Source organism: Coregonus clupeaformis, chromosome 10 (assembly GCF_020615455.1).
Source record: "Coregonus clupeaformis isolate EN_2021a chromosome 10, ASM2061545v1, whole genome shotgun sequence".
NCBI classification, from domain to species: Eukaryota; Metazoa; Chordata; class Actinopteri; order Salmoniformes; family Salmonidae; genus Coregonus; species Coregonus clupeaformis.
The window spans coordinates 47,994,282-48,021,952 of NC_059201.1; the positions used below are offsets into that span (position 1 = coordinate 47,994,282).

Here is a 27,671-nt window from a genome sequence, read left to right on the forward strand (position 1 = left end):
TTGATACACACAGGAAACGGTTGAGCTTGAAAAACCCAGCAGCATTGCAGTTCTTGACACTCAAACCTACTACCATACCCCGTTCAAAGGCACTTAAATATTTTGTCTTGCCCATTCACCCTCTGAATGGCACACATACACAATCCATGTCTCAAGGCTTAAAAATCCTTCTTTAACCTGTCTGCTCACCTTCATCTACACTGATTGAAGTGGATTTGGCTTTCACCTGGTCAGTCTATGCGGTGTGTGACTTGGACTGAAATAGGTGCCGGTACTCATTTTGGTTGCCTGTACTGTTTATATTTATGTGCAGGAGCTCCAGAATACATTTGAGCTAATATATTATAAGAGGAACAGGAGCTCAAGCAGTAGAACATTTGAGGTGCCTGTACTCAGCTCTGGTGAGCTCCTGACCAAGTCAAGCACTGAGTCTGTCATGGAAAGAGCGCAGGTATTCCCAATGTTTTGTACACTCAGTCTAGAAACCTTTATCACAAATAACACAGACAACCGGTAGCATCTTACATGTGTGAATTACATTTTATTTGCATTGGTAGGTGAGGGAGAGATCTTGGAAGTTATTTTCTCGTAGCCTATGAACATCCTGTTCTGCACACTGTAATATACCTGAGCTTGACAGTCTGGCCAAAAGAAAACAACAGTAACAAGGAAGAAATCACAAGCCTCTGCCAGTAAACACACACAGAGACAACATGCCCCTAAATTGTTTAAGAGGCTTGACCTTTATCTTACAAAAGAAGAAAAAACTAAAATTGTGTTTAAGGCAACCTTTTACCCATCTGTAAATTACTAGTACACAATGTCGAATGAGCTCAGCAACGGGCCAATAAAATTACACACAGAAATAAAGTCTGTTTTTCATTGAAATGACAGTTTCTATTGATTCTGACGGTGAATTATAAGCAGACTGCAGGTATAGAGGCAAAAACGTTGTACAGACAAATAAGATTACGGCACAGTCAGAATATCATTTTTCTGTCACATTGAAGCTCCCCAATTATCCCAAAACACTATCAATTGCTGTATGTGGACCTGGCACAGGGCAGAATGCTCTACACAAATAAAGTTGTTCGTAGATGTGTTACAAGGTAATTTAAAAATAAATTACAAAATAATTTTAAGTAAAATTAAAACATGTTGTTAGATTCTAGATATGAGCAAGCTTTGGACAACAGACAACATCTTTAGCTTCCAATGAGAATGACACTACTTTTTTGGGACAAAATCACATTCTTACTTTTCTTCAATAACACTTGGCATTTAGTTTTCGTCAAGCATTTTCAGACAAATGCAACACTACAGTATCTGAGAGCAGAGGTGCAACAGGACAATACAATAATAAACAGGCACAATTCAAAAGCAAGAAACTCTTTGCTGCTAAAAATGTAAATAATATGTTATACATTAAACTATTTAAAAGCAATATTAAACTGGATATACAGAATAGTATGCTTGACAACTGCTAGCAATCCTGCATGTGGTGCCATAAGTGCTGTGTAATGTTGGTGGCATTGGAGACAATGTATGCTTGAGCCATTTCAGGGAAGCAAGGCTTGAGACACTACAAATATCAACACCCTAATAGTTAGATATTTGTGAAACCGAAAAGTGAGGTTATGCAAATATTGCAAAATTATATATACATTTAATAAAGACAACACTCTTACGAAACAAAACTGAAAGCAGACTGACATCCTGTGTAGATCTCTTTCGATTCCTGTACATTTCTTTGTAGAGAACAACCAACAATCACAACACATTAAATATTTGTTTTAAAGTTCAATAAGAAAATAATAATGATCATTATTAAATGAATAAGGTAGTACCTATTCAAGCCCCTTACAGTCTTCTTGCACTTATTTGCCCTCTCTGGCACAGAAAAGAGCATTCATGTCCAATGTGACCATTCATTTCAGAAAAAGAGACAAAGCATTCTTTTTGTCCAGGAATCTGATTACTGTAACAAGATGAAATCAACACATATTGCACAAAGCAACGATGGAAAATAACTTAATAATAATATGAATATCTCATTATATTTAATTTATCCCCACATTCACTTGGCGTGCACATCTACTGGTAATAGCTCCACCCACATCCACCCCAACCCTGCCTCAACAAATTACTAACTAACATGAAGAGAGAGAGAAAGAAAGAGAGAGAGAGACAGTAATGGCGTCCTTGTCCTCACTGAAGGGTGGACGGGGTCAGTGGCTTGATTCTGAAGACAAAGATGTGAAGATGGGAGGCAATCTGGTTGCAAACACTGAAACAGTAACGCACCAAGTCAACGAAAGACAGGATCTGCAGACGGAAAGCAGAAGAGGAGAAAAAGAAGAGTCCGGAAACAAGAACTTGATCAACACCACTGTACACAATGGACCTTATGTGTAGATGGCTAGAGGATGCCAAAGATAAACGTATGAAAGGGTTTGGCGATTAGTTACAAATAAACGTGGCATTAGACTGAAAACATGCCTCTGAAAAACGCACAGTAAGTCTTTATACCTTTCAGAGTTTCAGGATGAAATATAAATCAGTGTTGCATATGAATAGACTGATGGTTCATTTCAAAGATACATGTTGTCATGTGAACACATGCTGCAGATTGCATGCCCTCATACATTGTTGTTGCATAACTTCACCCTGGACTTGCTCAGATACTATAGACCTCTAAGCCATGGAAATGTGTGTGTGTGTACTCACCAGCGCAATCCACAGCACCAGGTATTCATCAATAAAACTGTTGAAATACTGGTCCAGGAACAGCAGGCCTGGCCCCAGGAATGCTATATCATGGAGATGCATCTCACTCTTTGTCATATGTGCTACCTGAAACAAACAAGACACAGGCTACAGTCATGCTCCAATCAGCAAGCACATTTACATGGATGACGTTCATTTATATCATTCACGTTCTTACATCAAGCACATTTACATCAATATCTACAGTGCACAGGATGCACAGGTATTGCATTACACCAATTAGCAGCACACCACACTTACAACTAATTTGTTGGTGATCTTGGCCGACACGAAGCCAAAGGCCAGGATATAAACACAGGGGTGCTTCTCAAAGAGCTGGTTAGCTGACTTCTTATAGATCATCATGGCCAGGATTATTACTGAGCCTATATGTAACACAGGAGACAGGACACTGGTTCCCTGGAGAAGAGAGAGAGACTGTATAATCAATTACATTAATAGGCCACAATGATACAGTATGTTAATGACATGTGAGTGCAGTTAGGGTAAAAGAAAACACACAGTAATGAATGCTGGTGTGAATAATCCATCATCACCTGAGGCGGAAACATTTCTGTTTTGTTTTCACCTTTCACTTATGCATGATTTTTGGGCAGCATGATGTTTAAATAAACATCTTTATTTTGCATTCAAGCCTCAGTTTTACATTTACATTTGGATGTATTCATTTTTTCGACAGTGCGGGTCTCAATCTCTTCCAGTATTCTTATTTTGACTCCTACGCACCTGGAACAGACACTATTCAGTAGTAAGGACCTTAAAAGAACGCAGATGGCCTCTTATCATTTGTGTATAACTAGGTGTCATAATATACAGTATCTCCCGAAGGAAAACATGTAAAGTAAATACTTCCAATTGACAAACACTGATATCGCTTCGCCAACTGAACTGAACTGGGATCAGGTCCAACAGTCTTAATACACATCCTTCATTTCCTCTGAAGCTAATAGATAGCTCAGTAAAATGGATGAAACAAGTACACAAGCACCTAGGCATCAAGTCAGCTTCACCATCTAGAAGGTACATGGCAAAGCCTACATAGTGATTGTAAACTACCTTGTGTCACGGTTGGTGAAGGAATTTGGGAGAAGGACTGATGTCAGATTCCCCCTTCCCCCTAGGCATTTCTGTAGATCTTAAAGGACTGGATAGATTTAAAAGATCTGAGTCTATCAGGGCAAGGAGGAGTCACTACCATTATGTTTACATACCTATCTACATGAAGGTCAGGGACTAGGCTACATGTCGATTTGGAATTGAGCGCGAGTGTTGACTTACTGCTATTGTGGATCCATTTTTGCCCTTACCTCCGGTAAATATAACCCGGAAGTAATTAGTACAGGAAAAGATGGCACCTAAGAAAGTGCAGATGGCTGGAACTATTTTCATCTGGATGTTTATGACTGGGATCTGTGGAGGTGAGAGAACAAAGATATAATGTATTATAAAACAACAACCAGTCACCACCATTTGAGTGTTTAGTACATTAAACAGCTCTGAACATTGTTAGTAAGATGGGTACTTGTTAATAAAACTGTTCCATTACTCAAAGTGAAATTGCATTTACTATGGTAAGGAATCACACTGTACACAGAATTTGAACATTCCGATGCAGGCAACTCTACCATTATATTACCAACAGACAATCAGTGGAAATTTGAGCCAATCAGAATTACCAGTGACTGCCAGAAAGCGGATCCTCCCACAGCGGCCAGCAAATACATGATTATAATGAAGATTTGCACCTCAGTCACATCAATGCTGAGAGGAGCAGGCAGAGAGCAGAGGTTAGTCAGAACAGTCATCAACTCTGTCCATAAGCACAGCGCCACACAGCTGCCCTATGGACCATCTTCACCCAACTGACCACAGCTCTCCCAACCAATCACGATGCACTAATGGCAAACATGTATCTTTCAATATTCCTTCAGTAGCATGGATTACTCCTCGTCACATGCTTTGTAAACAACAGGTGTGGGCTAACAGTGAAATGCTTACTTACGGGCCCTTCCCAACAATGCAGAGAGAAAGAAAATAGAGAAATAATAGAAAAGTAAAACACGTAATAATAAAAAAGTAATAATAGATAGACAATGAGTAACGATAACTTGGCTATATACAAGGTACCAGTACCGAGTCGTTGTGCAGGGGTACAAGGTAATTGAGGTACATATGTACAGTACCAGTCAAAAGTTTGGACACACCTACTCATTCAAGGGTTTTTCTTTATTTTTACTATTTGCTACATTGTAGAATAATAGTGAAGACATCAAAACTATGAAATAACACATATGGAATCATGTAGTAACCAAAAAAGTGTTCAACAAATCAAAATATATTTTATATTTCAGATTCTTCAAAGTAGCCACCCTTTCCCTTGATGACAGCTTTGCACACGCTTGGCATTCTCTCAACCAGCTCCATGAGGTAGTCACCTGGAATGCATTTCAATTAACAGGTGTGCCTTGTTAAAAGTTAATTTGTGGAATTTCTTTCCTTCTTAATGCGTTTGAGCCAATCAGTTGTGTTGTGACAAGGTAGGGGGGTATATAGAAGATAGCCCTATTTGGTAAAAGACCAAGTCCATATTATGGCAAGAAAAGCTCAAATAAGCAAAGACAAATGACAGTCAATCATTAGTTTAAGACATGAAGATCAGTCAATACGAAAAATGTCAAGAACTTTGAAAGTATCTTCAAGTGCAGTCGCAAAAACCATCAAGCGCTATGATGAAACTGGCTCTCATGAGGACTGTCACAGGAATGGAAGACCCAGAGTTACCTCTGCTGCAGAGGATAAGTTCATTAGAGTTACCAGCCTCAGAAATTGCAGCCCAAAGAAATGCTTCACAGAGTTCAAGTAACAGACACATCTCAACATCAACTGTTCAGAGGAGACTGCGTGAATCAGGCCTTCATGGTCGAATTGCTGCAAAGAAACCACTACTAAAGGACACCAATAAGAAGAAGAGACTTGCTTAGGCCAAGAAATATGAGCAATGGATATTAGACCGGTGGAAATCTGTTGTTTGTCCAAATTTGAGATTTTTGGTTCCAACCACCATGTCTTTGTGAGACGCAGAGTTGGTGAACGGATGATCTCCGCATGTGTGGTTCCCACCGTGAAGCATGGAGGAGGAGGTGTGATGGTGCTTTGCTGGTGACACTGTCAGTGATTTATTTAGATTTCAAGGCACACTTAACCAGCATGGCTACCACAGCACTTTGGTTTGCGCTTAGTGGGACTATCATTTGTTTTTCAACAGGACAATGAGTAGAAACTTTTGACTGGTACTGTACATATAACCAGGAATAAAGTGACAGATAGTAAACAGGAGCAGCAGTGTACGTGACGAGTCAAAAAAGTTAATGCAAAAAGGGTCAATGCAGATAGTTAAATATTTGACCAAATAGCTACCCAGACTAACTATACTGAACAAAAATATAAAATGCAACATGTAAAGTGTTGGTCCCATGTTTCATGAGCTGAAATAAAAGATCCCAGAAATGTTCCATACGCACAAAAATCTCTCTCTCAAATTTGGTGCACAAATCTGTTTACATCCCTGTTAGTGAGCATTTCTCCTTTGCCGAGGTAATCCATCCACCTGACAGGTGTGGCATATCAAGAAGCTGATTAAACATCATGGTCATTACACAGGCGCACCTTGTGCTGGGGACAATAAAAGTCCAACCGGCCTCACAACTGCAGACCACATGTTTGGAGTCATGTGGGCAAGCGGTTTGCTGATGTCAACGTTGTGAACAGTTCCCCATGGTAGCGGTGGGGTTATGGTATGGGCAGGCATACAGACAACGAACACAATTGCATTTTATCGATGGCAATTTGAATGCACAGAGATACGTGACGAGATCCTGAGGCCCATTGCCGTGCCATTCATCCGCTGCCATCACCTCATGTTTCAGCATGATAATGCACGGCCCCATGTCACAAGGATCTGTACACAGTTCCTGGAAGCTGAAAATGTCCCAGTTCTTCCATGGCCTGCATACTCACCAGACATGTCACCCATTGAGCATGTTTGGGATGCTCTGGATCGAAGTGTACGACAGCGTGTTCCAGTTCCCGCCAATATCCAGCAACTTCACACAGCCATTGAAGAGGAGTCGGACAACATTCCACAGGCCACAATCAGCAGCCTGATCAACTCTATGCGAAGGTGATGTGTTGCGCTGCATGAGGCAAATGGTGGTCACACCAGACACTGACTGGTTTTCTGATCCACGCTCCTACCTTTTAAAAAAAGGTACCTGTGACCTATTCCTAGTCATGTGAAATTCATAATTTATTTAAATTGACTGATTTCCTTATATGAACTGTAACTCAGTAAAATCTTTGAAATTGTTGCATGTTGCATTTATATTTTTGTTCAGTATAAATCTATTATTACTATTAAACCCGCTTTTCTCCCAACTCCCACTGTTGCCAACTCCCTCTCATCTGAGTGCAGACACACTCACATGCCAAAGCGCAGGGTGCCAGAGACGTAGGTCTGCCAGTGGGCACAGTAGAACATGAACATGCCAGCGAAACAGCAGAAGAACATCCAGTCAGGATTGGTGCCCAGCTGCACTGCTATACTGGTGCCCAGGACCACAAACACTGAGAGCGAGAGGAAAAAGGAACACAGATTCAATGAAATCCTAATAGGGCAAACACTTACAGTGAGGGAAAACAGTATTTGATCCCCTGCTGATTTTGTACGTTTGCCCACTGACACAGACATGATCAGTCTATAATTTTAATGTTAGGTTTATCTGAACAGTAAGAGACAGAATTACAACAACAAAAATCCAGAAAAACGCATGTCAAAAATGTTATAAATTGATTTGCATTTTAATGAGGGAAATAAGTATTTGACCCCTCTGCAAAACATGACTTAGTACTTGGTGGCAAAACCCTTGTTGGCAATCACAGAGGTCAGACGTTTCTTGTAGTTGGCCACCAGGTTTGCACACATCTCAGGAGGGATTTTGTCCCACTCCTCTTTGCAGATCTTCTCCAAGTCATTAAAGTTGAGGCTGACGTTTGGCAACTCGAACCTTCAGCTCCCTCCACAGATTTTCTATGGGATTAAGGTCTGGAGACTGGCTAGGCCACTCCAGGACCTTAATGTGCTTCTTCTTGAGCCACTCCTTTGTTGCCTTGGCCGTATGTTTTGGGTCATTGTCATGCTGAAATACACATCCATGACCCATTTTCAATGCCCTGGCCGAGGGAAGGAGGTTCTCACCCAAGATTTGACGGTACATGGCCCCGTCCATCGTCCCTTTGATGCGGTGAAGTTGTCCTGTCCCCTTAGCAGAAAAACACCCCCAAAGCATAATGTTTCCACCTCCATGTTTGACGGTGGGGATGGTGTTCTTGGGGTCATAGGCAGCATTCCTCCTCCTCCAAAAACGGCGAGTTGAGTTGATGCCAAAGAGCTCGATTTTGGTCTCATCTGACCACAACACTTTCACCCAGTTCTCCTCTGAATCATTCAGATGTTCATTGGCAAACTTCAGACGGGCCTGTATATGTGCTCTCTTGAGCAGGGGGACCTTGCGGGCGCTGGAGGATTTCAGTCCTTCATGGTGTAGTGCGTTACCAATTGTTTTCTTGGTGACTATGGTCCCAGCTGCCTTGAGATCATTGACAAGATCCTTCCATGTAGTTCTGGGCTGATTCCTCACCGTTCTCATGATCATTGCAACTCCACGAGGTAAGACCTTGCATGGAGCCCCAGGCCGAGGGAGATTGACAGGTCTTTTGTGTTTCTTCCATTTGCGAATCATCGCACCAACTGTTGTCACCTTCTCACCAAGCTGCTTGGCGATGGTCTTGTAGCCCATTCCAGCCAACTACAATCTTGTCCCTGACATCCTTGGAGAGCTCTTTGGTCTTGGCCATGGTGGAAGAGTTTGGAATCTGATTGATTGATTGCTTCTGTGGACAGGTGTCTTTTATACAGGTAACAAACTGAGATTAGGAGCACTCCCTTTACGAGTGTGCTCCTAATCTCAGCTTGTTACCAGTATAAAAGACACCTGGGAGCCAGAAATCTTTCTGATTGAGAGGGGGTCAAATACTTATTGCCCTCATTAAAATGCAAATCAATTTCTAACATTTTTGACATGCGTTTTTCTGGATTTTTTTGTTGTTATTCTGTCTCTCACTGTTCAAATAAACCTACCATTAAAATTATAGACTGATCATTTCTTTGTCAGTGGGCAAACGTACAAAATCAGCAGGGGATCAAATACTTTTCCCCCCTCGCTGTAGACACACAGAGGAGCAGCTGTACCTGTGGAGAGGGAGTCACAGCCGTGGTCAAACAGTTCGCCCAGTGGAGAGCTACTATTGGTTCGTCTGGCCTGCTTCCCGTCAATGGCGTCCAATGACTGGTACACAAACAGGCCCACAGCACACAGCAGGTATGCCCACAGAGGTGCCTGAAGAAAAAGGAAGACTTGGTGAATACTTACAAAAATGACTTCCTTTCTCCCAATGGAGAAATATTTTTTTTTTGGTTATGGTAGGGTAATCTCACAAGGCATTTAGAAGTTGTGTTCTTTGAGAACCAGTGGGTATTATCATCAATAGAGCATCATCTGACATAAGACATGATCTTCTGGCAGATGTAGGCTACCGCTACACAAAGGAGAGATGTTTGTGAACTTGAGTAAAAGAGGTTTATATTTAGTTGGTTTCCCTTTAAATACCTTTGGAACACGGCAGGGCTTTGTCCTTCATTAGCCAATCAGCATGGAGAGAGTTTCACACCATCATCAATGTTGCCTGCCTTCATTTCCTGTTCTGTACTCACTGGGTCTATGATGAGCTGACAGCAGTTTATACACTGACTAAAACCAACTGGAATATGACACGGCCTGGCCTACAACTTACAGGCTTGCCAATTTGGCATTCATATAAATAACACTGTTATCGCAAAGCGGCACAATCTGGCTCAAAGCCCGATAAATTACGTTTTTTTATTCATTCTCACTCTGACCAAAAAGTGGAATATGTGAAAGGAAAGAGTCTGTGCTTTTCGTGGGGCATGGGGATGTTGAAAAGTAGAGCAGGGTGGAAAGATCTACCGACTGCCTCTGTGTTCTCAGCAAACATATGATTAGGAATTAAAATGGTGTGAGAAATCTAACAAGATGACAGGGCTGTGAAACTAAGAGCCCCTAGAGCAAGTGTCCTTTCTGTTCAAACACCACATGGTGAGAAACTCAGCACAGAGAACAAGACACCCTGTATCAGCTGCACTGTTTCCTTAACTATCCTGACCTGGGCAATCAGAAAACAGGCCACTGACTAGTACAGCATGTTAAGTAAATACAATTTTCTCTGGACTGTGAAACAGTGCTGCCACTGATGTTTTAGCACTTTAACTAACCACACCTTCATCCTGTTAACATAACTATGACCTGTTATGTCAGGTGTTGAATCATTCTTACAACAATGAGCATGGACATAATAAAGGCAATATAATGATGATGTCTGTACATAGTCACCGAGCCTCTCCCTCTAGAACTAGTACCCTACCAAGCCTGTTCTCTCTGTATTAAACTCAACTGAAGTCCCTATAGTCTAGCGACTCCAGCCCAGCAGATGATATTCTCTTTGCTCTAAATCAGTTTCTCCACATCGTGAGAATACATGCGCGCAGAGCGATTTCTCAACCTTTGTCCTACAAAAGAAACAGAGGAGGAGGAGGTAGAGAACTAGAGACAGCGCACTATTTATAGAAAGGGAAAACAAGTTACGCCCATCGTCAAATCCTGCAGATCCTCCTAATTACAACCCTGACTGACTACTCTAACCCACCTTTGAGCGGCTGACTGTTAAGACCGTAGTCTGGTTTAGCAGCACAGGGGAAGTCAGGTGACAGTGAAGCAGTGCTCTTCAATCCTGCCTCCTGGAGACCCACAGGGGGTGCAGGATTTTGCTCCATCCCAGCACCGGATTCAACTAATCGACTAATTATCAAGCCCTTGATTAATTGAATCAGGTTTGTTACTGCTGGGCTGGAACAGAAACCTGCACAACCTATGGGCTTCAAGGACCAGGATAGAATAACACCTGCATTAAAGAGACCCCTAAGATGAGGACATGTTTTGCCTTGCAGATAACGCTCGGTCTACTTTTGGAAGTTAATTGTGGATTCATTTCAATGGTCAAATATGCAGTCAGCTGCTAGCTGGGAAAGCTTGAATTCTTATAAACATTATAGATATGTTTTCTTCCATGGTTAGACTGGCCTTTCTATGAAAAATAAGTAGAGACTTTAAGTCCTTGGTTTTGTGAGCCTCACACACTTGGCTCATACACTAGTGTTGTGGACAAAGCACATGGTGGTCTATAGACAAACAAAATACATTATATTGCATTGGGCTGTTTGATATGCCTCTTGTATACAAAGTATTAGTTTGAATGTAATCTAATTTCATGTACTTTGAAGTCTGATATCACCAATTCAATTCCCTTGTGGGAAGATAAAGTTATTCTAGGCTTCCAGTTCTAGAGGGAAACCACTAAGCTTAACAGTTTGCATGTTTTGCTGCGTCCTCTCTATTCCCTGTCCTTAGCATGCACTCATCTCTGCAGTGCTGTGGCGCTGGTGTGGTGTGTGGGACGGGGACTGGGGAATCAGGTGCAGACTAGCTGTAACCTGAGAGCTATGGGCACTAAGTGTTCATCCAGAACCTGAGCTATACAAAACTCTCCTCAACAGCACAGAGTGTAAACAATCAAACAGAACCAGATAAACAGAACATAAAAACCATTGCGAATAGAAAACACAGTCATGGGGGGGGGGGGGGGTTGAATGTTTGTTTGTAGCTTTAGTACAAAGGTCTGCCTGGACAGGTAAATACCATACGGTAGCACTTTACTTCAACCCTCCAACTGTACCTGTCCATGGCACTAAGCCAGGCAGTGTATAACCAACCTGTTCAGTGGCTGTGGGGCAGTACACTAGTACGTACACACTGCCTGAATAGTGTGTACGTACTACTGTACGTATTGTTGCCATTGTTACCTGTTCAGTGGCGGTGGGGCAGTAGTAGACTAGCACCAGGGTGGTGAATACGTTGGTGGCCAGGCCCACGATGGTGATGAGGTTGGGGGCGATCCAGGCGGGCACACGGCCCACCAGCCACTCCCAGTAACGGTGCATCAGAGGCTCCAGCAGGGAGCGACCTGCACTGCTGTACCTGTAGAGGGGGAACCAGGGGAGTATTACGGAAAGATGGTTCAACAAATTCAGGATTCCCTGAACATATTCGGCTTCTCTTAACCAGATAAGGGAGTCCAGGATTTATTGGTTTCAGAATGGCTGCTTCTCGTTTAAGTTATTAGGCAAAGCGAAGCGCAGATTGGTTGATCTGACAACTGGCGCATGCACGTAACATTCAAAAAGGTCATTATGTCGAGGACAGAAAAAACGATACATATGGAGTCAAAAGACCGAGACCAATATTTCACAAGTCTAGAACAAGAAACAACTGTAACAACATACAACGAATATGTTCACATATTTACCCTAAAAAGTTATACACCCACCGCCGCAAAGGCCAGAGTGAGCCTGGCAGAAAGTGGCAGACTTTCACTTGATCAAATCTAATTGTATTTGCCACATGCGCCGAATACAACAGGTGTAGACATTACCGTTAAATGCTTACTTACAGCCCTTAGCCAACAATGGATTTATTTTTTTATAAAAACGTAAAATAAAACAAAAAAAAGTGTTGAGAAAAAAAGAGCAGAAGTAAAATAAAATAACAGTAGGGAGGTTATATACAGGGGGGTACCGGTGCAGAGTCAATGTGCGGGGGCACCGGCTAGTTGAGGTAGTTGAGGTAATATGTACATGTGGGTAGAGTTAAAGTGACTATGCATAAATAATTAACACCCACTGTAGTGCCTTGCAGTCGGAGGCCGAGCAGTTGCCATACCAGGCGGTGATGCAACCAGTCAGGATGCTCTCGATGGTGCAGCTGTATAACTTTGAGGATCTGAGGACCCATGCCAAATCTTTTCAGTCTCCTGAGGGGTAATAGGCTTTGTCGTGCCCTCTTCACGACTGTCTTGGTGTGTTTGGACCATGATAGTTTGTTGGTGATGTGGACACCAAAGAACTTTAAGCTCTCAACCTGTTCCACTACAGCCCCGTCGATGAGAATGGGGGCGTACTCAATCTTCTTTTTCTTTTTTTTCCTGTAGTCAACAATTATCTTCTTTGTCTTGGTCACGTTGAGGGAGAGGTTGTTATCCTGGCACCACACGGCCAGGTCTCTGACCTCCTCCCCTATAGGCTGTCTCATCGTTGTCGGTGATCAGGCCTACCACTGTTGTGTCGTCTGCAAACTTAATGATGGTGTTGGAGTGGTGCCTGGCCATGCAGTCATGGGTACAGGAGGGGACTGAGCACGCACCCCCTGTGGGGCCCCTGTGTTGAGGATCAGCGTGGCAGATGTGTTGTTACCTACCCTTACCACCTGGGGGCGGCCCGTCAGGAAGTCCAGGATCCAGTTGCACTTTTATTGCAAAACGGGTGATATTACATGTCAAGGCTATAGCCTAATATGTAAGTTGTAGTAGCCTATGTCACAATTGCAATGGTAGGCCCATTCCATAGCCTATATTGGATGAATTATAATTTATTGACTACAGAGTGCTTGTCATGTCAACACAGGCAACAATGTGTTCTATGTTTAGTTGTAACCCAATGGGAGTCACAGATCATCTGAAAAAATAAGTAAGGAAGATCATTGAATTGAATCCTGTTTCTGAAAATGATTTGTTTTGGTGAAAGTGTAGGCTACAGTATTCAATAGCTACCCGTTTGTTTATTCTGTAATAAGATTTTATATTTACGCAAGGTCCTGGAGATCTTTGAAGAGGAAAGTGATGAGGAGACCTTTCTCGGTTTCCCCGACCAAGATCTGCCTTCCCGGGCAATGGTCGGCTTTTTCCAGGGGAGGGGGTGTGTGACGGCCCTGAATATTTCTGAACCGTCTCAGTGCTTCTCCTTCTAATAGGGCGCTTCCCCTTTGATTCCCCATTAAATAGCCAGCATCAGCTGCGCAAAAGGGGGAAGTTGTGATTGAGACATGAATGAGGATGTGTACTACCTTCAGTTCATAAAGCTTCGCCATTACGTTTGTTTTGTTGCCTTACAGTGTGTTTTGTAGCCTTAAAGCGAGTTTACCCAGGATTGGATCCACTCTGTGCGTCTGTGGACTACAACTCTCCGTTGGTTTTCGTGGCCTTTTCTCCGCTGGAGAGCTGTTGGCGGATTGTCTGACTGACCGACTGACTACAACTTTTTGTACACGGTATTTCATTTGTTTGGGGTGATGTATACTGTGATTTATGTAGTTGTGAGGACGTATTATTCTGTGGGTAGTCTTTGATACGCTTTATAGTTGTGTTACAAAATAAGTGTTATTTTGAGTGTATGAATATACTGGGCTTATGCTACGGACAAACGCTATGGACTAAGGTCACTTGAGTCACTGAACTTATTTACCGGGCTGGACTCTTTTTTATGCCCGAGGTACAGGACATTTCTAAATGAACATAAGTGCATTGATTTGTTATATTGTTGTGTGTGGGTGTGTGTGATCATTTATGTTGTTAATACAACCACGCAAAAGAATACACTTGCTTGAAGGTCTTTCCAAGGTTTTAAGGGGTTTATGAAAAGTATATTTCCATCTTGACTTTTACATAAGTCCTTTGTATTGGTGTGACTTGACGGACCAGATGGGACTCATTCCCTCCCAAACTAAAAGGAGAAACCCATGCTTTCTCTGGTAGGCACAACCTACCTGGCACCCCTATAAATAACCTCAAGTCAAAACCGTTACATAAAAAATGGCACCCCAGATAGGACTTGAACATTGAGAACTAACCAAAGCAAATCTTTTGAGTGGAATTAAAATAATGGATTCACTACAAGAAAATGTGCTCATCCATATCCTACCTGTCAATGGGAATACACAGGGCCATTCTGACTACCGAGCCAACAATACAAATCATAATGTGAATGGAAATAATGGAGTTGATTTGGGCCAGAGCCCTGGGAAGCTAAATGCTCGGTCTGGACCACAGGCCACAGGTCTAACTAGTAACTCACTTATTGACATGGATCTGTGTGAAAGTACTGAGCTAGCCCTCCCTCTGACGCCCCAACCGTCCTCCATTGTCTGGTTTATCTCCAGAGGTTGTAGTCTTACAACTTCAAGGTGATATCCTTGATATTCGTAAGACTCAACAACATCTCCAAACTCTAATCCATCATAAATTCAAATGTCTGAGTGTAGAGCAACAACAGAGTGCCATGGAATTCAGAAACTCACTGAGTACTCTAACCCACACTCTGACAGAGCTCAGTGAGAGTGGAAGACAGGAAATTACTGGTGCCATGGACAGGCAGTTTGACTACCAACAAAGCCAACTCACTGCCACTCTCCAGTGGCGCCTGCAACATCATCACACTGAGGTCCTCAAGGACGTCAATTCTGTATTTTCTCCCCTGGTTAACACTGTAGACCACTTGCAGACGGCGCTCTCTAATTGTGTTAAAATGTTGGATGATGTGTCTGTTGACATGGCCTCCATTAGGCACAACTCCTTGCACAGAGCTTCTCTTGTGTCCACTTCTGTTCAGACCACTGAGGGCCAAGCGGGCACCTCAGAACAGCCAAGACAAGGCCATGCTGCAGCCACCCTTGCAGGATGCAATCCACCATGCATCCTGGTGTTCATTTTCATGGTCCCATAACTCCCTCACCCTCTACTTCCTCAATCCCTCCTAGCTCTTTTGTTCATGGTGATTTGAGTAGACGTCATGTGGGAGCGATGCCCATTAAATTGCAATTTCCCACCTTTGGGAAAAAAGGATGACAGTCCTGATCCGCTAATGTATCTGGAAAGATGTCATGACTTTCTTGCCCTCAATCCCCTGGCTGACGAAGAACTCCTTGCCACATTGAGGAATGTGTTGCATGGGACAGCTCGAGACTGGTGGGATGTGGCACGTCTCACCACTACCTCCTGGGCTGACTTTGAGGCCAAGTTTTCCTCTGCATTTCTGTCTGAGGACTACACAGATGAGCTGGCAGACAGAGTCAGGAACCGAGTGCAAAGGGAGAATGAGAATATCCGTGACTTTGCATACGGTTACCACTCCCTGTGCAGAAGGTGGAAACCTGGCATTGAGGAGGAAGAGGTCATTAAGTTGATCTTGAAGAACATCAACCCACTACTAGCCAGTCAACTCAGAGAAAGAGTCACCACTGTCGATGGACTGGTTCGCCTGGGACAGCAGTTCGAGAAGGACAGAGAATGCCAACAGCAATATGAACAGAGAAAGAAACAGACACCCAAACAGTTACCCAAGCCAGATCATCAACCACAGCCAGAGTCTCCAGCCAAGACCCCTCCCATGTTCTGTTGGAGATGTAGCCAAAAGGGACATTCTTCAGCTACATGTCCAAGACCGTATCAAGTAAACCCTTCCAGAAACCACAAATCACAACAGGCCAACACACCTAACACACTTCGCAGGAACGACCATCCTACTCTGGGTGCTTTGACCAGAGCTGAAACCTCAAGAGTCACTGCCTACGCCCCCGCCGACATCCCCTTCCTTTCAGTTAATACCACACCAGCTGAGTGTTACCCCTGTCCATAGGACCATGGACAGGAAGAGCCATCCTGGACACCGGGTCATCCTACACACTGCTCAATGAGAAACTGTGGAAGGAGGTTCAAGGTCCAAAATACAACTTGAAGCCGTGGACAGAAGGTCCACTGTATCTGGCTGACGGTGAGGCTAAACGACCACTTGGATGGAGTGAGGTGGAGTTCCGCCTGTGTAACCGCTCCTATATGATTCCTTCGGTTATCCCACAAACCAAGAACCTTGCTTTTCCTGTCGTGTTGGGAATTGATTTCATGTACTTCAGTGGTGTCCAGATTGATATCGCACACAATTGCTACTGGTTTCCAAACAATCCGAGCAAGAAGCATTTCTTCCAATCAGAAGTTACAAAGTTACATGATTGGGGTCCAAATGTGGCAGTCTTCTCTGCCGTTGCTCGGTACCACTAACCCTGGGTAATCCTTCTGATGATCTCCTTTTACAGGCTGTAAGAAGAGCTCAGCTGGAACAGCCAGAGGAGTTAAGGCTGTTGGAACAGCTGCAGAATAATGCTGATGTGTGTACTTCAAAGCTAGGACGCACCGGACTCCTGAAGCACAAAATATTCCTTACCCAGGAAATGCCGATCAAGCAAAAGCCATATCGTTTGTCCCCAGCGAAGCTAATCATCCAAAAGGGACTCATTAATGATATGTTGACACAAGATATAATAGAACGTTCCTCCTCTCCCCTGGGCTGCTCCTGTTGTCCCTTATTCCAAAAAAGACCGGTGGTCTTAGATTTTGTGTGGACTATAGGAAGACCAACAATGTTTCCCAGACTGATGCCTATCCTCTTCCCACCATCCACGAGATCCTGGAGTCATTGTCTGGCGCTGTTGTGTTCACTACCCTTGACCTCAATAGTGGCTATTGGCAGGTTGAGATGGACCAGGAAAGCAAGGACAAGACTGCTTTTGTCTGTGCTGAGGGCTTGTTTTCCTTTAAGGTGATGCCTTTTGGATTAAAGAATGCACCTGCCACTTTCCAAAGACTCATGGAGATTGCGTTAGGTGAGCTCAAAGGGAAGATATGTTTCGTCTACCTGGACGATATAATTATCTACTCCCAGAACAGAGAGCAACACTTTCAAGACCTTCAAGCAGTGTTGGACAAGCTAAGAGAAGCTGGTCTGACAGTGAACATGAAGAAGAGCAACTTCTGCCAAACCTCCCTGAAGTTCCTTGGCCATATTGTGTCTTGTGATGGTATTCATGTGGATCCTGAAAAGACCAAGGCTGTACAAGACTTCCCTGTGCCAACCACACTCAAGGCCCTTCAACGGTTCCTTGGGATGGCTGGATGGTACCATCGGTTTGTGTGGAACTTCTCCCAGGTGGCAGAACCCCTCAACGGGTTGAAGCGAAAAGGAGCGAAATTCGATGGACGGCAGAGTGCCAGAACTCCTTTGAAACCCTGAAACGACACCTCGTCACACCTCCCATTTTGGGTCATCCCAACTTTGATTTCCCCTTTTGTTGTTTACACTGATGCAAGTGATGTTGGACTTGGTGCTGTCCTAGTCCAACAGACTGGACTTGGTACTGAAGAAGTGCTAGCGTTCGCCAGTCGGACATTGAATGGAGCAGAACGGAACTACTCCACAACCGAGCAAGAGTGCCTTGCAGTTGTCTGGGCTTTGGAAAAGTGGAGGTACTACCTGGAGGGAAGACACTTCACTGTGGTCACTGACCATTCCTCCCTTGTGTGGGTGTTCAAGACCAACAAACCAAGCACCAGGCTCATCAGATGGGCTCTACGGTTGCAAGAGTTCACCTTTGCAGTAGAATACAGGAAAGGAAAATACAACACTGTTCCAGATGCCTTATCCAGAGCTCCTGCTTGTGGTAATGGTGGCCCTCATCTTACATGTGCTACTGTCCTGTCTAGCAGTCGAGACTCACCCAAAACTGACTTTCCCATCTCTGATGAGGTCATTTGGAAAGGCCAACAGGATGATCCAGAAGTACAGGCTTTGTACCAGACTATCCTGGAAGATGGAGAAAAGATGGTCAACCCTACCACAAAGCTGACCATCATTGAAGACAAAGTCTACCGAGTTGTACAACTACCTCACAGAACACTCTACCAAATGTACATACCTGAAACTCTACGCCTTCAACTGCTTCAACATTTCCATGAAGACCCATTAGCTGGTCATTTGGGCAGGTTCAAAACCTACAAACGCTTGCAAGCATTACTGTACTGGCCACATCTGAGCATGGATGTGAAGTCACATATCCGAAACTGTCAGGTTTGTCAAATGTACAAACCAGAAGGTAGAAAACCTGCTGGCAAGTTGCAGCAAACTGTGGTTACCCGACCTTGGGAAATGTTAGGAGTGGATTTGATGGGTCCATTTCCTAGAAGCTCCAATCAGAATGTGTACATGCTTGTTTTTGTTGATTACTATTCCAAGTGGGTTGAGCTCTTTGCCCTGCGCCAGGCCACAGCGAGGACCGTCTCTAACATCCTTACGAAAGAGATCCTGACTCGCTGGGGAGTGCCTGATTACATCCTGTCTGATCGAGGTTCCCAATTTGTCTCTGATCTCTTTGGAGAGACCTGCCAAAGATGGAACCTGAGACAGAAGTTGACCACAGCCTATCACCCACAGACCAACCTCACTGAGAGAGTAAATCGAACCTTGAAGACAATGGTTGCTTCCTATGTAGGAACCCAGCACAAACACTGGGACAAGCACCTTCACGAGTTTCGATTTGCCCTGAATTCTGCTGTGCAAGAGTCCACTGGAGTCACACCTGCAGAGCTGAACCTAAGTCGTCTCCTCCGAGGACCCTTGGATATGGTGCTACAGCCCCAGCAGCTTACTCCAGACGCTGCTTGCTATGACCAGGTAGTCCATCTCCACGACTTGAGAGCTCTTGTCTCAAGGAACATGATCCAGGCTCGACTCAAGCAGAAGAGAAATTATGATAAGAACAGACGAGACATGCAGTTCCAGCTTCGTGATCGGGTGTGGCTTCGCTCTCATCCTTACTCGAAAGCTGAACAATTCTTCTCGCCAAGCTCGCTCCTAAATGGCAAGGACCATATAGGATTGTGGAGCAGATGGGCCCTTTGAACTACCGGAGTGGTGAAAGAGGACACAGGTGAAGATATGCGCGTTGTCCATGTCTCACGCCTTAAGGCCTGTTACCCTCGGCTGAGGAATTGGAGGAGATTGAGAGCCGCAAGGTCCTGGAGATCTTTGAAGAGGAAAGTGATGAGGAGACCTTTCTCGGTTTCCCCGACCAAGATCTGCCTTCCGGGCAATGGTCGGCTTTTTCCAGGGGAGGGTGTGACGGCCCTGAATATTTCTGAACCGTCTCAGTGCTTCTCCTTCTAATAGGGCGCTTCCCCTTTGATTCCCCATTAAATAGCCAGCATCAGCTGCGCAAAAGGGGGAAGTTGTGATTGAGACATGAATGAGGATGTGTACTACCTTCAGTTCATAAAGCTTCGCCATTACGTTTGTTTTGTTGCCTTACAGTGTGTTTTGTAGCCTTAAAGCGAGTTTACCCAGGATTGGATCCACTCTGTGCCGTCTGTGGACTAGCAACTCTCCGTTGGTTTTCGGGCCTTTTCTCCGCTGGAGAGCTGTTGGCGGATTGTCTGACTGACCCGACTGACTACAACTTTTTGTACACGGTATTTCATTTGTTTGGGGTGATGTATACTGTGATTTATGTAGTTGTGAGGACGTATTATTCTGTGGGTAGTCTTTGATACGCTTTATAGTTGTGTTACAAAATAAGTGTTATTTTGAGTGTATGAATATACTGGGCTTATGCTACGGACAAACGTTATGGACTAAGGTCACTTGAGTCACTGAACTTATTTACCGGGCTGGACTCTTTTTATGCCCGAGGTACAGGACATTTCTAAATGAACATAAGTGCATTGATTTGTTATATTGTTGTGTGTGGGTGTGTGTGATCATTTATGTTGTTAATACAACCACGCAAAAGAATACACTTGTTTGAAGGTCTTTCCAAGGTTTTAAGGGGTTTATGAAAAAGTATATTTCCATCTTGACTTTTACATAAGTCCTTTGTATTGGTGTGACTTGACGGACCAGATGGGACTCATTCCCTCCCAAACTAAAAGGAGAAACCCATGCTTTCTCTGGTAGGCACAACCTACCTGGCACCCCTATAAATAACCTCAAGTCAAAACCGTTACACTATGCATAAATAATTAACACCCACTGTAGTGCCTTGCAGTCGGAGGCCGAGCAGTTGCCATACCAGGCGGTGATGCAACCAGTCAGGATGCTCTCGATGGTGCAGCTGTATAACTTTGAGGATCTGAGGACCCATGCCAAATCTTTTCAGTCTCCTGAGGGGTAATAGGCTTTGTCGTGCCCTCTTCACGACTGTCTTGGTGTGTTTGGACCATGATAGTTTGTTGGTGATGTGGACACCAAAGAACTTTAAGCTCTCAACCTGTTCCACTACAGCCCCGTCGATGAGAATGGGGGCGTACTCAATCTTCTTTTCTTTTTTTTCCTGTAGTCAACAATTATCTTCTTTGTCTTGGTCACGTTGAGGGAGAGGTTGTTATCCTGGCACCACACGGCCAGGTCTCTGACCTCCTCCCTATAGGCTGTCTCATCGTTGTCGGTGATCAGGCCTACCACTGTTGTGTCGTCTGCAAACTTAATGATGGTGTTGGAGTCGTGCCTGGCCATGCAGTCATGGGTACAGGAGGGGACTGAGCACGCACCCCTGTGGGGCCCCTGTGTTGAGGATCAGCGTGGCAGATGTGTTGTTACCTACCCTTACCACCTGGGGGCGGCCCGTCAGGAAGTCCAGGATCCAGTTGCACTTTTATTGCAAAACGGGTGATATTACATGTCAAGGCTATAGCCTAATATGTAAGTTGTAGTAGCCTATGTCACAATTGCAATGGTAGGCCCATTCCATAGCCTATATTGGATGAATTATAATTTATTGACTACAGAGTGCTTGTCATGTCAACACAGGCAACAATGTGTTCTATGTTTAGTTGTAACCCAATGGGAGTCACAGATCATCTGAAAAAATAAGTAAGGAAGATCATTGAATTGAATCCTGTTTCTGAAAATGATTTGTTTTGGTGAAAGTGTAGGCTACAGTATTCAATAGCTACCCGTTTGTTTATTCTGTAATAAGATTTTATATTTATGTAGTCTCCTTCATTTGGTCCAGAGGGTCTTTGAATGGGGGATATGTGTCCCATCTATAGCATCAATCACGTTTGGAAAATATGTGGGATGAATTAGGCGATTTTCTACTTTATTATGTTGCCTTTTAATTTAGCAAAGCATCAGTGGCAGTCAACTGACCACAGCCTACTGGACCTGCAATTCTGTAAAAGTCCTCCTTGATTATATGGACAGCTTGATGGCCAGGGAATGCAGCAAAGACATAAACTATTTATTCAATGCGAGGCAGAATCTTCTTACAGCTCTACACACAGTTGCCTTGCCAAATCGTTCAGCATCCCCCACATTGTACAGGAAACTTACAGTGGCAAAAATTCACTACGCAATACAGAGTTTGTATAACAGTCAAAGCGAAACCGTGTTGGGTTACATTGCTACGGGTTGAGTAAGTTCGCCAGATATACACTGAGTGTACAAAACATTAAGAACACCTGCTCTTTCCATGACAGACTGACCAGGGGTATCCAGGTGAAAGCTATGATCCCTTATTGATGTCACTTGTTAAATCCACTTCAATCAGTGTAGATGAAGGGGAGGAGACAGGTTAAAGAATAATTTTTAAGCCTTGAGACATGGATTGTGTATGTGTGCCATTCAGAGGGTGAATGAGCAAGACAAAATATTTAAGTGCCTTTGAACGGGGTATGGTAGTAGGTGCCAGGCGCACCGGTTTGAGTAAAGAACTGCAATGCTGCTGGGTTTTCACGCTCAACAGTTTCCTGTGTGTATCAAGAATGGTCCACCACCCAAAGGACAGCCAGCCAACTTGACACAACTGTGGGAAGCATTGGAGTCAATATGGGCCAGCATCCCTGTGGAACACTTGACACCTTGTAGAGTTCATGCCCCAACGAATTGAGGCTGTTTTGAGGGCAAAAGGGGGTGCAACTCAATATTAGGAAGATGTTCCTAATGTTTTGTACACTCAGTGTATGATTGATTGTGCGGAAAAACAATAACATTCCAAAATAAAATATTCTGAATGATCTAAAGGATCTATTCGAGGTCCAATAATTTGTTCCCTTTGTAATGCACGGCAAACAATGCAGGCTTCGATGTCGATTGGATTTTCCGCAAAGGGTCAGGCCATATTGACGGACAAGAATCTGATTGCCGGAGAAGCCCTGTCTTTATTCACTTGAACAGGCTAATATCAAGCTTACCTAGTAGTTAGCAGGTTTTCTTCAGAGCATTCGTTGCTATAGTTTCTGATCAGACTATACATCAAGTTCTCTTTCTGGAACCAGAAATTCTGAGTTTGCTAAAATTCTGTTTTGACAGATCTTGCTAACTCACTAATCCGGCTTTCTGGAATACCCCTCTGAACCAGACAGCAGGAACAAGAATCCATCAACCAGGTTTAAGAATTCACAAACAGGAGCTTTTTAATCTAAAAATGTTTGATGTAATGACGCTAAGTATAAAACACATACCATATGATCATCAGATCAAAGCTAAATATGGATTTGATTGATCTTAGATTTTCCTATGACAGTACCTGTGCTCCTCCAATCTCTTCAGCTGATGGCGGTCGAGCGGGGGAGCGGGCAGCTCAATCAGTCTGCGCAGGGCTCCAGGGGCCAGGCAGCAGGCTGTCTCCATGCCCACACCCTGCCTAGGATCCCTCTCCCTGAGTGTGCCTCGGCGTGTCTGAAAATCACCCTGCTGCTGCTGGTACCCGGTGATGTTCATGGCCCTGCTAGCGCTGTGCCTTCTGCCTCAGCCTCTGGCTCTGCCTCCCCCCGCCGCTCGCTGGAGCTGGGGATCCACAATGGGGCCGCACACTGAGGGGTGGAAGAGGAGAGAACAGGTAATGTGAGGTTGGCTTACATGTAGGCTAGGTGCTGAAATAGGACTTGGGAGTTCAGTTTGCTCTAGTAATTCTCTCTTGCCAGCGGCTTCTTTAACTGTTTTACTGAACTGAACTCGTTTCATTTCACACAAGTTCTCACTTGAGTGAAAGTGAGCGAGAGGAAGGAAGGATGTGGTGGGATAGCTCCAAAAAATAGTTGAGAATGAAAGTGAGAATAAGAAAGAACCCTAGGACCAGTACGGGTTATCTATTGCCATATGCACGAGTACGTTCCTGTTCACCCAGTTCTGGGTTATAAAACACTGTGCAGCCACAGTCTTAAAGAGGTGATGGGGCAGGATATGGCAGGTCCTGCCGTCACACTCCACTAAACATGAGGCTTCTCAAACAAATCTTAGCCCATAGAGATCTTATTAAAATTACCAGAGGGACTATGTCATTAACCCTCAATGTTCCATAATGGTCAGAAGGGGGTGAAAATGGCAGCCATATTGGTCAGAGAGAAATCCAACCCAGTCTAATTGGAATGAATGGCAGTAGAGACATAATCCTGATTTTACTTATGCAGGAAAATAAAAGCAAAGCAGCAAATGTAACGTTATCTGATGCAGAAACAGTCAGTCAGTCAGACCCCAGGTCATTCCCAACAGGCTAGTTTCCACTTGCAACGTTAGCACCAGGGACGGCTTGTTCAATAGGGCGATATGGGCGACGCACTGCCAAACGGGAAAAGGAAGGGATTTTTTTTCTAATCAATTATAAAAAATAAAATAAAAAAAATATATATATTTTTTTTATAAATTTATAAAAAATTATATCACGGCAACAGCAGTTATCAGTGTTCACGTCTGATCTGCCAGCCACTAAATGTCAAATCAGGCTAAAGTCGTGCTTCAAATGGCCCCCGCCGCTTTTTTGGGCGATTTCAGTCAGGTTGAAAATCGCCCAGAAGTCTCTCATAGCCTGTCATGTAAAATTTATTTTTTTCACATTTCAAAGCTTTCAATACATTCTCTATGGGTGTCTGTGTGCATGCACTTACGCGTTTCGTCATACGTGACGTAACGTTGAACGTAACTAAGACAATGGCGGCTATCAGCGTCTATGTTGCGACCTGCAGTGTGGCGTTATTTTATGTTTTTAATTTGTAGACTTAGTTTACAAACATTCTGCAAACATTCTGCTTTGGACTGATCTTCGGTTTTGGACTGATCTTGTTGATCGTGTACATACCCGCTACGAACGGACTAAATAATGAAAACGCTGCTGGCAGAGAGGTGGAGCCGGCCACCTTCACCCTGGTCAGAGCGGACCGCGATCCTGGTAAGAGAGCGACTCTGTACCCCGACATTGAACTGCTTTCTGTGTCATTGAACCTTACTATTGTTGATAAAACAAGTTTACTGGAGAACGGAGAAAAAGTAGAGACTTTTGGACAAGGTGGATAATTGTATAATATAAGGCAGTTTATTCAGAGGTAAAGATATCTGCAATCGCGTTCACGGACCCGTTCGCAAACTCTTAGGGAGCTATAAATCAAGCCCCATTACTTACCATATCAGATAAGAGAAATTGCTGCAGCTACATATATTTTACATCCTGGCCCTACATAGTTCACTATTTGCATCACTTACCAAAATATTACATGTGGTCATATATGCTTGGAAAGTGGAGATGCCATAGAACGTCAAAAAAGTAAACATTGCTGGAGACACATTGCGTTTGCTAGCGAAGAGATTTGTTGTGGCAAATGAACTTGGGCTGGGAATTGCCAGGAACCTCACGATAAGATATATGCATCAGCATTGCGAGTCTCATGATTCTATACGTATTGCGATTCGATACTGTGATTTTATTGCGCACCATATGTCTGTTGCAGAGGGATCAGAAAGCCATGAGAACGAAGTTTTGATCAGTCATGGAAATAAAAGTGCTGAAAACAAATTGGCTCCCAATGTGAAAAGATTGAGAACAAGCTATGAAGGAACAATAATGGTGTTTTGGTGCAGGTACAGCCAACTAGCGCTAAAATATTGCGATATTGTCAATACAGTATATCGTAAAGTATCACTATGTAACTCGATTTCTTTCACCCCAATCCCTCAAATTAACGGTAAATAACTGAATTGTTTGCCCCACATTTAGCTAAGATGATTAGCTAGCCAGCTAAAATGTTTTATTTAGTTAGCAGTCGCATCTACAATAGTTTACTGTCAATAACATGTCTCCAAAAATGACGTGGTGTCTCCAATTGTGTTGACATTTTACAATTGCAATGCGCATCCATGAGTATCCACTTTCTGTAGCTCAGCTGGTAGAGCATGGTGCTTGTAACGCCAAGGTAGTGGGTTCGATCCCGGGACCACCCATACACAAAAATGTATGCACGCATGACTGTAAGTCGCTTTGGATAAAAGCGTCTGCTAAATGGCATATTATTATTATTATTATTATTTCTGAAGAGAGCCCCAAACATTGTGTGCAGACATTTTATGCAATAAATGAAGTAGGTTCAATCTAGTAGTTCTGATCTTCTGATTGGTCCTGATGAGTTGGGCGAGGGCCCCCTCCAGGCTACTGTCACTGTTGCATTGGCTCTGAGTCGGGTTCTCTGTCTTCAAATGTTCAGCCTAAGAGAGGGGATTTTTTGTGTGTGTGTGTGTGTGTTTAACAGTGATGATGTGTGTGTGTGTGTGTGTGTTAACAGTGATGATGTGTGTGTGTGTGTTTGTGTGTGTGTGTGTCCTCAGAGCAAGAACTCGTGAGTTGGAAGAACTGAGAGGCCTATGGCGTGGGTGTTGTCCTTGGCCACCTGCTGACAAGGCTGACAAGATAGGACCCTTTTGTCCATTGTTATTGGATAGGAACATAACTTATAACCAGCTCCTGACCTAAATAGATCTTAGCACAACATTTTACTCAACATATCATATTCCATATTCACTATAACAAATATATTTACTACGACATTAGCAAGAACCGCCACATCCTCAGCCGGCTAATCCAGTGTGTGAAGTTTTGCGGAGTGTTTGAGTTAGCTTTGCGAGGCAAAGATGAAACTGAGGGCTCCACCAACCCTGGTAAGCCAACACTTTTGAGATCAGTCAATAAATGCTTCTGGTATTGACTTATATGCTGCCCCTGTCTTCATGTTGTTGCTGGACATATCTTTTTTTAAATGTGTGTAGGTCACCTAAATCATCAGAAAAATTGCCCCTCCTGAGAATTTTTTCAGGAGCCGCCACTGGTTAGCACCTATATCAGTCAAAAAGTCATGCAAAGTAACTGAGTTTGATACTGACGTCAATGAAAATCAAAGGGAAGATCAATGGGAATTGAGAGCAATCATATGCAATACAATTATGCTGCAACTCTTAAACCTGTCTAGAAGCTGCTAGTGGTTTCTCTGCTGTCCCACTAAATGACAGGCACACATATATATATATATATATATATATATATATATTGACAGGCAGGCAGTCTGTTGAACGGTGGCATCCCGGCTAAAACTGGCTAGTTAGATGGCTAACTACAACACTAGCAAATGACATGACACAAAGCTATTTCACATGATATCCCTCGATGAATTTACAATGTAACTGTCAATGTTTCCTCCGCGGATCTCTAGAAATCCATCCGTTGATTTGCCACTACTGTACGAAAAACGCACCCTTCCCCCACCACAATGACAGCTAGCTAACTAGTTAGCAGTGGGCTAGCAGTTTGCCAAGGAGCCACTGACCTGGCGAGTAAACAGGGCAGCAGGGTGTCGAGGCACTTCACAGCGCGTTGAATGACTGACTCGTTGGTAGGGTTGTAGCTGCAGTCTTACAGTTTACGGCGTAGAAATGGTGGGAAAGCACTAAGCGAACGTTAATACAGGCAGGATCCACAACACGTCGGGGACCACTCCAACGTCCCACCGGGGTACGTGCTATCCGGGATCCTTGGGACGTCCCTACCCCATGAAGTTCAAATGTAAAATGGGTGTCCGAAGGATTCCGGATAGCACTGGCCGTCCCACTGGATAGCTGATGCTAGTGATGGATCGTTCGCGAACGAACGGCTCTTTTTGAACGGATCTTTTGGTGAACGTTGGGAACCGAATCGCATCTGTGAAAGCCAGAAAGAGCCGTTCAT

General features: G+C 43.8%; 1 protein-coding gene across 1 annotated transcript; it reads right to left on the bottom strand.

Moving 5' to 3' along the window:
* Positions 1–514: 514 nt before the first annotated feature.
* On the bottom strand, positions 515–27,642 carry LOC121575416 (choline/ethanolaminephosphotransferase 1-like). The gene is made up of 10 exons (XM_045223052.1): positions 27,274–27,642; positions 23,217–23,502; positions 11,840–12,014; positions 9,095–9,242; positions 7,269–7,410; positions 4,464–4,548; positions 4,066–4,197; positions 3,028–3,186; positions 2,728–2,853; positions 515–2,325 (listed from the first exon to the last, which is right to left on the bottom strand). Exons 2-10 carry the CDS (start codon positions 23,408–23,410, stop codon positions 2,209–2,211), a joined length of 1,278 nt encoding a protein of 425 aa, XP_045078987.1. The 5' UTR covers positions 23,411–23,502; positions 27,274–27,642; the 3' UTR covers positions 515–2,208.
* Between the last annotated feature and the right edge of the window lie 29 nt (positions 27,643–27,671).

Bases quoted from the DNA above. Each gene is read 5' to 3' on its own strand.
- LOC121575416 (XM_045223052.1), bottom strand. From the start codon at position 23,410: ATGAACATCACCGGGTACCAGCAGCAGCAGGGTGATTTTCAGACACGC. The intron at 12,015-23,216 runs GTACTGTCATAG...CCCCCTCTACAG, and splicing joins AAGAGATTGGAGGAGCACAG to GTACAGCAGTGCAGGTCGCT. The intron at 2,326-2,727 runs GTGAGTACACAC...TTCCGTCTGCAG, and splicing joins TGGTGCTGTGGATTGCGCTG to ATCCTGTCTTTCGTTGACTT.